We start from the raw sequence: 16,085 nt of genomic DNA on the forward strand, positions 1-16,085 counted from the left end.
TCATTGAGGAGGTGACCAGGCATATAGATGAGGATAGTGCAGTGGATGTGATCTACATGGATTTTAGTAAGGCATTTGACAAGGTTCCACACGGTAGGCTTATTCAGAAAGTCAGAAGGCATGGGATCCATGGAAGTTTGGCCAGGTGGATTCAGAATTGGCTTGCCTGCAGAAATGCAGAGGGTCGTGGTGGAGGGAGTACATTCAGATTGGAGGGTTGTGACTAGTGGTGTCCAACAAGGATCTGTTCTGGGACCTCTACTTTTCATGATTTTTATTAACGACCTGGATGAGGGGGTAGAAGGGTGGGTTGGCAAGTTTGCAGACGACACAAAGGTTGGTGGTGTTGTAGATAGTGTAGAGGATTTGTTAATCTGGGGGTACATGTCCACAGATCCCTGAAAGTTGCCTCACAGGTAGATAGGGTAATTAAGAAAGCTTATGGGGTGTTAGCTTTCATAAGTCAAGGGATAGAGTTTAAGAGACGCGATGTAATGATGCAGCTCTATAAAACTCTGGTTAGGCCACACTTGGAGTACTGTGTCCAGTTCTGGTCGCCTCAGTATAGGAAGGATGTGGAAGCATTGGAAAGGGTACAGAGGAGATTTACCAGGATGCTGCCTGGTTTAGAGAGTATGGATTATGATCAGAGATTTTGGAGAGAAGGAGGATGAGAGGAGATATGATAGAGGTGTACAAGATATTAAGAGGAATAGACAGAGTGGACAGCCAGCGCCTCTTCCTCAGGGCACCACTGCTCAGTACAAGAGGACATGGCTTTAAGGTAAGGGGAGGGAAGTTCAAGGGGGATATTAGAGGAAGGTTTTTCACTCAGAGAGTGGTTGGTGCGTGGAATGCACTGCCTGAGTCCGTGGTGGAGGCAGATACACTAGTGAAGTTAAAGAGACTACTAGACAGGTATATGGAAGAATTTAAGGTGGGGGGTTATATGGGAGGCAGGGTTTGAGGGTCGGCACAACATTGTGGGCTGAAGGGCCTGTGATGTGCTGTACTATTCTATGTTCTATGACATAATATATCTTCTTGTACTCTGCATTTATTTATGCAGAAACTAATAAAAATATTGAAAGAGACAAGTTGGGTACTTACAGATAATTCCTCAGCCCAAGGAGAGAACATTTGAGCATGAGGGGAAAATTCCTTCAAATAACATAACTCTGAAGCAGCATTTCTCAATATCCATCAACTAAGCTTTTAATCAATGCCCAACCCACTGGATAGATTGAGCAAGGCTTAAGTGTCACTGCAAATAAAATACACAAATCTCTACAGATGCACCACAGAGAGCATTCCGACTGACTACATCACCGTCTGGTCTGGAAGTGTCAATGTACGAGATCAAAAGAGGCTTCAAAGGGTTGTAGATTCAGTGAATTCCATCACAGACAGAAGCCTCCCCATGATCGAGGACATTTTCAACAAAATGCAGTGCCTCAAAAAAGCGGCATCCATCATTAATGACCCTCACTATCCGGGATATGCCCTCTTCTCATTACTATCAAGGAGGAAGTGCAGGAGCCTGAAGATGCATAACCAACATTTCAGGAACAACCTCATTCCCTTTGCCACCAGGTTTCTGCATAGATCATGAACCCACGAACACCGCCTCACCATTCCTCTTTTGCACTATTTGTTTATGGCTACAACTTTTCCTCCAGTCTACATCAGTACAGGTGTAGCACAAAGCTGTGCGCTAACCCCCTGCTTTACTCACTCTACACTTATGACTGTGTGGCTAAGCAGATGACACCACTGTCGTAGGCTGAATCAAGGGTGTTGATGAATCAGTGTATAGTAGGGAGACTTAAAATTTGGCTGAGTGGTGCCTCTCACTCAATGTCAGTAAGACCAAGGAGCTGATTATTGACTTTAGGAGGAGGAAACCAGGGATCCATGAGCCAGTCCTCATCAGAGCATCAGAGGTGGAGAGGGTCAGCAACTTAAGTTCCTCAATGTTACTAATTCAGGGAACCTGTCCTGGGCCCAGCAATTAAGTGCAATTATGAAGAAAGCACAGCAGCACCTCTACTTCCTGAAGAGTTTGCGAAGATTTGGCATGACAACTAAAACTTTGACAAACTTCTATAGATGAACAGTGGAGAGTATATTCACCAGCTGCATCACAGCCTGGTATTGAAATGCCAATGCCCTTGAACGGAAAATCCTACAAAAAGTAGTGGATAGAGCCCAGTCCATCATGGATAAAGCCCTCACTACCATTGAGTACATCTACAGAGCATTGTCGCAGGAAAGAAGCATCCATCATCAAGGACCTCCACGACCCAGGTCATGCTCTCTTCTTGCTGCTACCATCAGGAAGAAAATACAGGAGCCTCAGGAACTACACCACCAGGCTCAGGAATAGTTATTACCCCACAACCATCAGGCTCTTGAACTACAGGGAATAACTTCACTCTGTCATTATTATTTCTTCCTTTTTGCATTTACAGTTTGTGTCACACTGGTTGAATGCCCAAGTTGGTACAGTCAATCATTGATGCTAATATGGTTACTATTCTATTAGGGATTTATTGAGCATGCCCACAAGAAAATGAAATCTCAGTTTAGCATATGGTGATATGTATGTACTTTGAACTTTATAGTAATTTATCATACATGCACTGTACTGTTGCTGCAAAACAAAAACATTTCCAACTTACGTCAGTGACAATAAACCTGATTCTGACAAGTAGAAAACAGGCAGAAAATTGGATCTGAGAGCTGTACAAGATCAGCCATGTTCTTATTCATTAGTGAACAAAGCTACAGGGATGGTGTGACCTATGCCTGGGATATCTCACTGGCCCCCACACCCTTTTTGTCCTCCAAATTTCCTTCTCAAGAGTACTTTTACATCTCTTATTATTCTCAAGGGCCTCACTCAGTTCCACACTGCCTACATCTATTTATTTATTGAGATACAATGCGGAATAGGCCCTTCCAGCCTTTCCAATTTAACCCTAACCTAATCACAGGATAATTTATGATGACCAATTGAATTGAACTGAACTGAATTGACTTGACTTTATTTCTTACATCCTTAACATACATACCGACCGGTACGTCTTTGGACTGTGGAAGGAAGCCCACTTAGTCATGGGGACAATGTACGAACTCCTTACAGGCATCTGACACATAACCCTGTCTTTTTTCAGACTAGATACTCAATAGCTCTCGTCAACCAAAGTCCACAATCTTGCCAAACTTACCCTACAATCTTAGTGAGGAAAGACACTCACTGCAAGATGTCAAGTCTCTGATCAGCTTTCACGTCGAATAGAAGTTATGCAACTATTTCAATAGAGTTTTTGATCAATTTTGTTGCAAAGTTTGCAGACAATATGAAGATAGCTAGAAGGGCAGGTAGTTTTTTGAAGAAATAAGACTTTATAAAGCACTGGTGAGGCCTCACTTGGAGTATTCTGAGCTGGCTTGGGCCCCTTATCTGAGAAAGGATGTGCTGAAACTGGAGAGGGTTCAAAAGTAGTTCACAAAAATGATTCCAGGATTGAATGGCTTGTCATTGAAGAGTGTTTGATGGTTCTGGGCCTATATTCACTAAAATTCAGAAGAATGAGGGGTGACCTCATTGAAATCTATTGAATGGTGAAAGGCCTTGACAGAGTAGATGTGGAGAGGATGTTTCCAATGGTGGTAGAGTCTAAGACTAGAGGGCACAGCCTCAGAATAGAGGGGTGTCCTTTTAGAACGGAGTTGAGGAGGAATTTCTCTAGCCAGAGTGGTGAATCTGTAGAATTCTTTGCCACAGGAAGCTGTGGAGGCCAAGTCTTTATGTATATTTAAGGCAAAGGGTGAAAGATTGGTCATGGGATGAGAGAATATGGGGAGAAGGCAGGAGATTGGGACTGAGAGGAATATTGGATCAGTCATGATGAAATAGTTTAACAGACTCATGGACCAAATGGCCTAATTCTGCTCCTATTACTTATGGTCAAAGACAGTTGGCAAAATTGGTTTGCATAGTAGTGTAACATCTTACAGTGCCAGCAACTGGAAGGTCACAGTTCAATCAAACCCTGCTGTCTGTAAGGAATTTGTATATTCTCTCCGTGATTGAGTCATACAAAAGTACAACACAGAAGCAGGCCCTTCGGCCCATCTAGTTTGTGCCAAACCATTTAAACCGCCTACTCCCATCAACCTGCACCAGGATTATAGCCCTCCATACCCCTAGCATCCATGTACCTATCTAAACTTCTCTTAAATCTTGATATTGAGCTTGCATGCACCACTTGTGCTGGTAGCTCATTCCTCACTCTCACAATCCTGACTGAAGATGTTTCCCCTTAACCTTTTCACCTTTCATCCTTAACCCATGACCTCTGGTTGTAGTTGTACCCAACTTCACTGGAAAAAGACTGCTTGCATTTACCTTATCTATACCCCTCATAATTTTGTATACCACTATCAAATTTCTCAATCGTCTACATTCCAAGGAATAAAGTCCTAACCTATTCAATCTTTCCTTATGAGTCAGTTCCTCCAATCCCGGCAACATCCTTGTAAATTTTCTCTGTATTCTTTCAACCTTATTCACATCTTTCCCGTAGTTAGGTGACCAAAACACTCCAGATTAGGCCTTATCAATGTCTTACACAACTTTAACATAAACATAACATCCCATTGTCTGTTTTCAATACATTGATTTATGAAGGCCAATGTGTCAAAAGCTTTCCTTTCAACCCTATCTACCTGTGACACCACTTTCAATGAATTATGGATCTATATTCCCAGATCCCTTTGTTCTACGGCACTCCTCAGTTTGTCCTGGTTCGTCCTACCAAAGTGCAATACCTTGCACTTAACTGCATTAGATTCCATCTGTCATTTTTCAGCCCATTTCTCCAGCTGGTCGAGATCCTGCTGCAAGGTAGTCCTTCCTTCCTAGCTACTGCACCCCAATCTTGGTGTCATCTGCAAATTTGCTGATCCAGTTAACCATATTATCATTCAAACTCCTGATATAAACAACGGACCCAGCACCTATCCCTGCAGCACTCCATCTGTCATATAGGCCTCCAGTCAGAGAGGCAATCCTCTACTACCACTCTCTGGCTTCTCCCACAAAGCCAATGCCTAATCCAATTTACCACCGTATCTTGAATGCCAAGCAACTGAACCTTCTTGATCAACCTCCCATGTGAGATTTTGTCAAATGTCTTGCTAAAGTCCATGTAAACACATCCATTATCTTGTCTTCAACTTTCCTGGTATCTTCTTTGAAAAACTCTACAAGATTGGTTAGAAATTACCTACCACACACAAAGCCATGCTAACTATCCTCAATCAATCCATGACTATTCAAATGCTTATATCTCCCGTCCCTCAGAATACCCTCTAATAACTTTCCCACTACTGATGTCAGATTTACCAGCCTATAATTTCCTGGTTTATTTTTAGAGCTTTTCTTAAACAGTGGAGCAACATTGGCTATCCTCAATCTGTCACTAAGGATGATACAAATATCTGTATTGTCCTGGCAATTTCTGCACTTGCCCCCCCACCCCCCCACAGGATCTGAGGGAACACTTTGTCAGGCCCTGGGGATTTATCCACCCTAATTTCTCTCAGGTCAGCAAACACCTCCTCCTCTCTAATCTGTACAGGGTCCAATGGAGACGATGCTGCTTTGACTCACTTCTAATAGACTCAGTGTCCATTTCCCGAGTAAATACAGATGCAAAAAAATCATTTTGATCTCCCCCATCTCTTTTGGCTCCACACATGGATTAACAATCTGATCTTTCAGAGGACTAATTTTCTCCCTAGCAATCCTTTTGCTCTTAACATATCTGCAGAATCCCTTGGGATTCTCCTTCACCTTGACTGCAAGGGCAACCTCATGCCCCGATTTCTTTCTTAAGTGCTCCCTTGCATTTCTTATATTCCATAAGCACCTCATCTGTTCCTACCTGCCTATACTTGTTTTGTTTCTTAACCAGGGCTTCAATATATCTTGAAAACCAAGGTTCCCTGCACCCGTTATCTTTACCTTTTATACTGACAGGCACATACAAGCTTCGTACTCTCAAAATTTTGTTCTCGAAGATGTCCTACTTACCAAGTGCACTTTTGCCAGAAAAATAGCCTGTCCCAATCCACACTTGCCAGGTCCTTTCTGGTACCATCAAAACTGGCTTTTCTCCGATTTAGAATCTAACCCTGCAGACCAGGCCTATCTTTTTGCATATTTACTTTGAAACTAATAGCATTGTCAATACTAGATGCAAAGAGTTCCCCTACACAAACTTCCGTCACCTGCCCTGCCCCATTCCCTAATAGCAGATCAATTATCACTCACTCTCATTGGGACTTCTACATGCAGATTAAGGAAACTTTCCTGAATACACACCATAAACTCTATCCTATCTAGTCCTTTTACAGTATGGCAGTCCCAGTCAATATATGGAAAATTAAAATGACCTATTAAAACACCCTTATGTTTCTTGCAACAGTCTGTGATCTCTCTGAAAATGTGTTCCTCTACATCCCTTGAACTGTTAGGTGGTCTATAATATAGCCCCATTGACATGGTCATACCTTTCTCATTTCTCAGTTCCACCCATAGTGCCTCCCTAGGAGTTCTCCAGTCTGTCCTGACTGAGCACTGTCTTGACATTTTCCCCAACTAGTAACACCACCCTCCTCCCTTAATCCCTCCCGCTCTGTTGCGTCTAAAACAACAGAACCCCGGAATATTGAGCTATCAGTCCTGCACCTCCTGCAGCCAAGCTTCACTAATGGCCATGATGTCATAACTCCAGGTGTTGATCCCTGCCCTGAGCTCATCTGCCTTTCCTACAATACTTCTCACATTGAAATATACACAGCTCAAGATATTAGTCACAGCATGTTCAACCTTTTGATTTCTGACTTTGTCTGAGGTTTTAACATGTCTCCACAACCTCTCCACTAACCGTTCCTGCACTCTGGTTCCCTCTAGTTTAAACTCCACTGTGCAGCACCAGCAAATCTTCCCACTAGGAAATTAGTCCCCTTCCAGTTCAGGTGCACACTGCCTCTTGTGTAGAGGTCCCATCAACTGCATGAGTTTCCCCTGGGTACCCCAGTTTCCCCCCACATTCCAAAACAATAGACGTATGGGTTATGGGTAGTAAGCTGTGGACATGCTATGCTACTGCTGGAAGTATGGTGACACTTGCAGGCTGCCCCCAAGCACAGGGTTGGTCACTGATGCAAATGACATACTTCACTGTAAGTTTCAACATACTTGTGAGAAATCAGGCTAATCTTTTTCTTTTAGAATAGACTCACTTTGCACTCCAAATTTCTGCAATCTGTATTGATGGGTAAATTGACCAAATTATTATGGTGATACAGTATATCTTTAATAGTCTTTCATTATGTGTACAGTGATGTTTAAAACCACATGTGCATCAGGTCATACAGCCGTTCTGGCTACGCACTTAGATCAGTGTCACTCCAGAGATCAATGACTTTACCTGCCTTTGCTGTACATTCCTTGGTAGACATAACTGACCAGGGCCAACTTAAGTCAAACAACCTCTTACAAGCCATTAATGGTAACAAAACAGCCTAATACCAATTAAAACAACATGATCATGACTACAATTTGAGCCAGCTAGGCAAAACAACAGAAGCATTCTCATCTTCTGAGGAGGAAATATTTTTTAATTTCAATACTGAAGTGGTTTTATTGAGAATCTATTATTTGCCTTCAATAAATCCAGTGGCAATTTACAGACTTAAGCCACAATGTTTATTCCACCGCTTTAGTGAAATGGCATCACAGCTGGAAGACAGTAACAATGGTAAGTCTTCAGATCTAGGTTAGAGTGACAAAGTGCTTACTAGGCACGAGGTCTGCAATACCAAAGACAATGAAATTACCAGTGCAAATGCCCCAGAAAAGACAACACTAAGCACCCACCCCATCACCTAGAGACTCTTTATAGAGTTTAACATGTCAAAATAAGATTAAGTTTACCTGTAAAATCCAGTCTTTAATCCATAATTCCGTAATATCTTTTCACAAAATGCACATGTGGAACCCTGTCAGAAGCCAAAAAGAGTATCAAGCCACCAAAGAATAGACAATAACAGAAAGAAACAAAAGGCTGGGAGCATTGACATACGTAAGTGACCTGCAAAACTTCACCTGTACATTTAAGCAATAGAAGATGCATATCACATTTGTACATAACAACCCCAGTGACCAAACACAAAGCAATTGTGGGTAAGTTCAATGGCACCAATGAGGCTAAAAAGCCCAAAAAGCACCAGTTGCCCAACCACATTTCCCAAAGGGAGTGGGCTGCCCATTAAAATCTGGGATTTTTCCCTCATTTCCTTTTGCAATTCACCACAACCACATCTCTATTCAGGTCACCTGTAGTACTACCCTTTCTTCAGCTGAGACACACCAGTTGGGATGCAAATCTCCAAATTTAAGACTTTGCCACCTAGTAGATCACCAAGAGTTCATTCAACAGTGATTTCCCCCACCCCTTTCTCACCCTACCAAACTATCTAGCACACTCTTGTATTGATTCCCTTCAACAGGGGAAAAAAAAAACAAGAGGAACTGTATCAGGAAATCTAAGGGTTTTGAGTCCCCGAACTGTGTCTGGATCAAGATCATCAGGCCAATTAGCACTCCACCAAGATGCAGATCATTTAAAAACAAAACAAACGCTGCAGGACAAGACGTTGTATTCACGGTGCTCTTGTTCTTTTGAATTACATTTAAGGACTAACCTTGCCCTTTGTCCCAGTCACGTGAATGATGGCAAGCTGGTCCAGTTCTTCAATCTGTCAACATAGGACACAGGTCATACAGTATTTCAAAAGAACAGGGTAAACAGGAAAGTACATGGGGAAATGTTGTTAATCAAGGAAGGTACTCGAGTAGTACTGAGCCATGATACAGTACGTAGTCATGTGAAATAGCAGCACATAGTGATGTGGAAACAGACTGGGTTAAAGATCATAAATCACAGAATACAACGGTCGTAATCTATAGCCCCCAAAATGTGACCTCTCAATACATCAGAGCATAAATGGGTAAATATTACGGATGTATCTCAAGGGAACTTCAATATCATGATAGATTTTCATCTACATATTGACTGCACAAATCAAACTGGCAAAAGTATTCTAGAAGAATTTGTAGAAAGAAATCAGGGATTGAATTTTAGAGCTGTACATTGTAGAGCCCATTGAGGAGCAAGACCAACCTAAAGGAAAGATAATAGTAAGACTGAAAGGGTACAGAGAAAATTTACACGGATGTTCAGCAGGTCAGGTAGCATCTACAGAAAAAAGTAGGGTCAACATTCCGGGACAAAACGTCAACTGTACTTTTTTCTATAAATGCTGCCTGGTCTGCTGAGTTCCTCCAGCACTTTGTGTGTTGCTCGGATTTCCAGCATCTACAGATTTTCTCTTCTTTGTTACAAGGATACTGCTGGGACTTGAGGACACAAGTTATGGTGAATACTTTAGGGCAGTTTTCCCTTGAGCGTAGGAAAATAAGGGGAGATTTGATAAACTATGAAGGGGATAGGGTAAATGCAAGTAGGCTTTTTCTAGACACTGGGTGACACTAGAACTAGATGTCACAGGTTAAGGGTGAAAAGTGAAATATTCAAGGAAACCTGAGGGGGAATGTCTTCACTCAGAGGGTGCTGCAAGTGTCATATGGACTTGTACCCCAAGATCCCTCTGATCCTCCACACTGCCAAGGGTCTTGCCATTAATTCTATATTCTGCCATCATACTTGACCTACCAAAATGAACCACCTCACACATCTGCCACTTCTCAGCCCAGTTTTGCATTCTATCGCTGTAACCTCTGACAACCCTCCACACTATCCACAAAATCCCCCACCTTTGTGTCATCAGCAAATTTACTAACCCATCCCTCCACTTCCTCATCCAGGTAATTTATAAAAGTCACGAAGAGAAGGAGCCCCAGAACAGATCCTGATGCACACCACTGGTCACCGACCACCATGCAGAATATGATACGTCTACAACCACTCTTTGCCTTCTGTGGGCAAGCCAATTCTGGATCCACAAAGCAAGGTCCCCTTGGATCCCATGCCTCCTTACTTTCTCAATAAGCCTTGCAAGGGGTACCTTATCATATGCTTTGCTAAAATCCATATATAGCCTGCCCTCCTTATCCGCAGGGGACTGGTTCCGGGACCCCCCCCCGCGGATACCAAAAAAACGTGGATGCTCAAGTCCCTTATTTAACCTGTGTCAGTGCGGGTGGACTTTAGGACCCGAGGGGAGCTCCGAACCTTTTTTTAACCTGTCTCAGTACGGGTGGACTTTAGGATCCGGGAGAGCTCAGACCTGCAGACCCTGCCCCGATGAAAGCTTCAATTATTACTAAGCAACGCAGTGGTTTAATTATTGAAATACATACGTTTCTTAAGTGTTTTATATGCATAGAAAGGTAAAATATATACTATATACTAAGCCAAATGTTTGACTGACGCTAAATAATACCGGATGTACCTATTCCGACTTATGTACAAATCTGACTTAAAGACTGCCTGTATTTTAAATCATCCATAGATTACTTATAGTACCTTATGCAATGTAAATGCTATGTAAATAGTTGCTATACTATATTGTTTAGGGAATAATGACAAGAAAAAAGTCTATACACGCTCAAATGAGTGCTGGAGAGAGAACTTCCATTTTTTTTTCCAATCCCGATCCGCAGTAACCTACGCACATCCTCCCGTATACTTTAAATCATCTCTAGATTACTTATAATACCTAATACAATGTAAATGCAATGAAAATAGTTATACTGTATTGTTTAGGGTAGTGGTTGCCAACCCGTCGATCGTGATCGACTGGTTGATCTTTGAGACTTTCCCAGTAGATTCCGAAAAAAAAATCAAAAATAAATACAAAAATACTGTTGAGAGATTGTTTCCGGGTTGCGGGGTTTTAGTTCCGTTCTTTCTGCCCAGTGCGCATGCGTGTAACTCCCCCACACTATACAGTGTAATTCAACACATACAAACAAGCTGGATGAACTCAGCAGGTTGGGCAGCATGAAATGAGCAGTCAACTTGCTGACTGCTGAGTTCATCCAGCTTGTTTGTACGTGTTGATTTGACCACAGGATCTGCAGTGTACTTTGTGTTTACACAGTGTAATTCAGTGGTCCCCAACCACCGGGCCGCAAGGAAACAATATGAGTCAGCTGCACCTTTCCTCATTCCCTGTCTCGCCCACTGTTGAACTCGGACGCACTTGAGGTCATCAGTCGCGTAAACGCAGTGATACCCGCGCGCCAGGGATCACTGGTTCGCCTCGCACGGCCGGCGGGTGCTGTTGCTACCGGCCTGGAGCTCGGACAGATGGACGCCGCCTCTAAACCTGTTCACCACACCGAATGTTTATGGGGAACCCGGTTCTAAAATATTTACAGATGATCTAATTCGGGCTCAGGGTTCTTTAAGTATCAGAGCAGCTACTGCGCCGCGATCTACTGAAACAAACTTTTGTCGGCTGATAGATCCTACAAGGGGGGCGGGCGGGCACCCTGTCGCACTCCTCACTCGGTTGGTCGCTCTCTCCGGACTGGAACCGCCGCAGCTCCGGCATGGGGACCTCTGGCCCTGACCTTGTCCTCTCACCCCACCCACGACCAGCCACACCTAGCCAAGGCGTCTGGCAGTGGGGCGGGCAGAAGGCTGCAGTTCGGGCCCGGAGGTTGTCTAATAAGGCAATGAAGCCCTCAAAATTGCTTCGGTACCTTGAGTCCAAGCACCCCGCACTGAAAGACAAACCCACTGAGTTTTTTGAGTGGAAAAAACGTAAGCTAAGTGCCGAGAGCCGCGAAAACTAAATTGCAGAATAGACTGGACATAAGGAACCTGCTTCGAGTATCATTATATTCCAGTCGTGTTTAACACCCACTACCCCCCCCACCCCCGGTTGGCCGGTCTGCAAGAATATTGTCAATGTTAAACCGATCTGTGGTGCAAAAAAGGCTGGGTACCCCTGGTGTTTATACATTATTTCTACTTCCGGGCTGCAGGGTTTTAATTCTGGTCTTTTCTGCTCCAGTGCGCATGCGTGTAACTAATCGATCTGGGTGTCGATCTCGCCTTTGACTATGGCAGAGGTAGGGGATCTTGGGCTTAAAAAGGTTGGTGACCACTAGGTTAGGGAATAATGACAGGAAAAATGTCTGTACATGCTCAAACAACGAGTGCTGGAGAGGGAACTTCCGGGTTTTCCCAATCCGCGGTTGGCTGAATCCGCGCGTGCAGAACCCGTGTATAAGGAGGGCCAACTGTACACTACATCTACGGCTCTACCTTCATCAACGTGTTTGGTTACATCCTCAAAAAATTCAATCAGGCTCATAAGGCACGACCTGCCTTTGACAAAGCCATGCTGACTATTCCTAATCATATTATGCCTCTCCAAATATTCATAAATCCTGCCTCTCAGGATGTTCTCGATCAACTTACCAACCACTGAAGTAAGACTCACCGGTCTATAATTTCACTATCTCTAGTCCCTTTCTTGAATAAGGGAACAACATCTGCAACCCTCCAATCCTCCGGAACCTCTCCCGTTCCCATTGATGATGCAAAGATCATTGCCAGAGGCTCAGCAATTTCCTCCCTCGCCTCACACAGTAGCCTGGGGTACATCTCATCCAGTCCTGGTGACTTATCCAACTTGATGCTTTCCAAAAGCTCCAGTGCTTTCTTAATGTCTATATGCTCAAGCTTTTCAATCCGCTGTAAATCAACCCTATAATCACCAAGATCCTTTTCTGTAGTGAATACTGAGCAAAGTATTTATTAAGTACCTCTGCTATCTCCTCTGGTTCCATACACACTTTTCCACTGTCACACGATTGGTCCTATTCTCTCACGTCTTATCCTCATGCTCTTCATACTTGTAGAATGCCTTGGGGTTTTCTTTAATCCTGTTCGCAAACGCCTTCTGGCTCTTCTAATTTCATTCTTAAGCTCCTTCCTGTTAGCATAATCTTCTAGATCTCTATCATTACCTAGTTTTTTGAAGCTTTCATAAGCTCTTCTTTTCTTCTTGACTAGATTTACAACAGCCTTTGTACACTATGGTTCCTGTACCTTACCACCCTTTCCCTGTCTCATTGGAACATACCTATGCAGAACGCCATGCAAATATCCCCTGAGCATTTGCCAAATTTCTGCTGTACATTTCCCCGAGAGCATCTGTTCCCAATTTTTGCTTCTAAGTTCCTGCCCGATAGCTTCGTAGTTCCCCTTATTCCAATTAAACACTTTCCTAACTTGTCTGTTCCTATCCCTCTCCAATGCTATGGTAAAGGAGATAGAATTGTGATCACTGTCTCCAAAATGCTCTCCCACTGAGAGACCTGACACCTGACCAGGTTCATTTCCCAATACCAGATCAAATACAGCCTCTCCTCTTGCAGGCTTATCTACACATTGTGTTAAGAAACCTTCCTGAACACACCTAACCAACTCCACCCCATCTAAACTCCTTCCTCTAGGGAGATCCCAATCAATATTTGGGAAATTAAGAAAATTACTCTTCCCACAGACCAATGGGTGAAGGGCTTAAATGAATGGAAGTCTATCTTTAGGGTATAGTATACTGACGCTAATGAGGTGAATTTTGCCACCCATCTCAAATGCTTAATTGCTCTTACCGTCATGCCAGCTCGCTGTACAAAGGATTTCATTGCTTCTAAACTGCCCTTTGTTTGACCACGTTCCCGACGGATCTGCTCCAAAGTGCTGGCATTGGTCTGCAAGGTGTTCAATGCTTGTACTGCATCCTGGAATTTAACAGAAAAGGCAGTGGGCAAGTCAAAACAAACAGTCTCAGATATGGTGATCATCCAGTACATTTCAGAGGTTGGTGTTTTTTCTTAAAAGAAAAAAAAGAGAAATAAAATGTCTTCCACAGGTTACAAGGATGCAACTGATGGTCATCCCAGTGTTTGGTAGATTGGCAAGATGGATTTGAGAGCTTTCTCGCATGCCTTCTCTCCCCAGCAAGCACCACTCCACCACTCCTATCCACTCTCCTGTTGCAGCTGTTCATTTCTGACTTACAAACAGTTCAGTTCTTAGGAATGGAATCAGAATCAGATTTATCATCACTGACATCTGTTGTGCATCAGCAATACAGAGCAAAACATTAAAAAATAGATAATGCAGAAGAGGAATAACAAGGTAGTGTTCGTGGACCATTCAGAATTCTGATTATAGAGGGAAAGTAGCTATGCCTAAAACATCAAATGTGGATCTTCAGTTTCTGTACCTTCTCCCCAATGGTAGCAACAAGATGTTTGTCCCAGATGGTGAGGAGCACCTTCTTGAGGCACCATCTCTTGAAGATGTTCTCAATAACAGGGAGAGTTGTGCCCATGATGAAGCTGGCTTTGACTACAACCCACTGCAGACTTCTGCTATCCTGTGTATTGGAGTCTCCACACCAAGCAGCAATGGAAACAGTCAGCTGTCCTCCACTGTATGCCTGCGGGAATTTGAAAGTCTTTGGTAACATACCGTATTTCCTCAAAAATGCAAGTACAGCTGTTGGTGTGCTATCTTTGTGACTGTAACAATGCGTTGGACCCAGGAAAGATAACCGATGATGCTGGAGCCCAGGAACTTGAAACTGCACATCTTTCTCCACTACCAACACTTCAATGAGAAGTTATTCTGTCCTGACTTTCTTTTCCTAAAGACCAATAATTTCCTTGGTTTTGAGGAAATAACCTGAGGGCTGCCTGTTTCCTCAAGAGGTAAGATGGAAGATACTCACTACTGCTCTCCTTAATACCGCATACAATGTGGTACTTTATACAGCACTCCTCAAACCAAATGAAGAACAACTGACACACAGCAGAACAGACAAAAATACATCTTCTAACTCAATACACCAGAACAATGTAAATCCAAATTCTGGAAAGACAAAATTTCATTATGATGCCCCAGCTATATAGTTATAGCTCTAAATTTTCAAACATACACTTGTATACCGCCAAATGAAACAATATTCCACTGAACCAAGGTGCACAACACAGTACACATAACACAAAGTAATATTACAAGTAAAATTAACAATAAGGTACATCTGACACAAAAGTAAACAATATAACACTACTGGTGCTTCGTACATGATGAGACTGGGATGGCGGCAGGAAGTTCAATACTCTTGATGAAGGGTCTCGGCCCGAAACGTCGACAGTGCTTCTCCCCATAGATGCTGCCTGGCCTGCTGTGTTCCACCAGCATTTTGTGTGTGTTGTTGTTTGCATTTCCAGCATCTGTAGATTTCCTCGTGTTTGCTCTTCAATACTCTTATGGCCTGGGGAATAAAACTGTTTCCTATCCTAACAATTCTTGCCCTAACACTATGGCATTTCCTGCCTGATAGTGGGGGTTAGAGAAATTGTTGGACGGATTGCAGGGATCACTGACAATGCAATGTGTATGTGACTGACAATCCTTGTGAGTGTGTATGTGTATGTGAGTGACAATCAGGATTGTCACTGACTACCCTGTGTATGCAGAGGTCCTGATAAATGCCTTGGATGGGTGGAAGTGAGACCCCAATTTTCCTCTCAGCAGTCCCTATGAAGGAATGCAAGGGCTTGCGGTCAGACTCCTTGCAAGTCCTGCACCAAATGGTGACATAGCTTGTCAGAACACTCTTGATGGTGCTCTTCTAAAAACTGGTTAGAATAGGGGGCAGGGCAGGGCTCACTCTCCTCAGGAAATGGAAACACTGTGCTTTCCTGACCAAAAGAGGTGGTGTTGAGGGACCAGGTGAGATCAACCGTTATGTGCATGTGTATGTGAAGTGGTCAGCCTGCACCTTCCTAAAGTCCACAATCATCTCACGATGGCACTCAAGTTGTACTTGCACCATTCTACCAGCCGCTCTACCCCTTCTCTGTACACTGTCTCATAGTCGTTAACGATGCCAGACTGTCGTGTCACCAGTGAACAAGATGATTCGGTTTGAACTGGATACCGCAATGCGGTCAT

The 16,085-nt window shown here is 43.3% G+C and overlaps 1 protein-coding gene across 2 annotated transcripts in view; it reads right to left on the reverse strand.

The window, feature by feature from the left end:
• Nucleotides 1–16,085, reverse strand: part of fpgs (folylpolyglutamate synthase) — a 68,035-nt gene that overhangs the window by 45,778 nt on the left and 6,172 nt on the right. Inside the window, exons 1-4 of one of the 2 annotated variants that reach the window (XM_073052764.1) lie at nt 15,212–15,355; nt 13,733–13,861; nt 8,782–8,835; nt 8,012–8,076 (exon numbers count right to left, since the gene is read on the reverse strand). In XM_073052764.1, coding sequence (XP_072908865.1) covers nt 8,012–8,076; nt 8,782–8,835; nt 13,733–13,861; nt 15,212–15,352 — 389 coding nt within the window. In that variant the 5' untranslated portion in view covers nt 15,353–15,355. Of the gene's footprint in view, nt 1–8,011; nt 8,077–8,781; nt 8,836–13,732; nt 13,862–15,211; nt 15,356–16,085 lie in introns of those variants that run through there. The other variant, XM_073052763.1, reaches the window with a different exon arrangement.

The sequence above is a fragment of the Hemitrygon akajei genome, chromosome 7 (genome assembly GCF_048418815.1).
Source record: "Hemitrygon akajei chromosome 7, sHemAka1.3, whole genome shotgun sequence".
In the NCBI taxonomy this organism is placed as follows: domain Eukaryota; kingdom Metazoa; phylum Chordata; class Chondrichthyes; order Myliobatiformes; family Dasyatidae; genus Hemitrygon; species Hemitrygon akajei.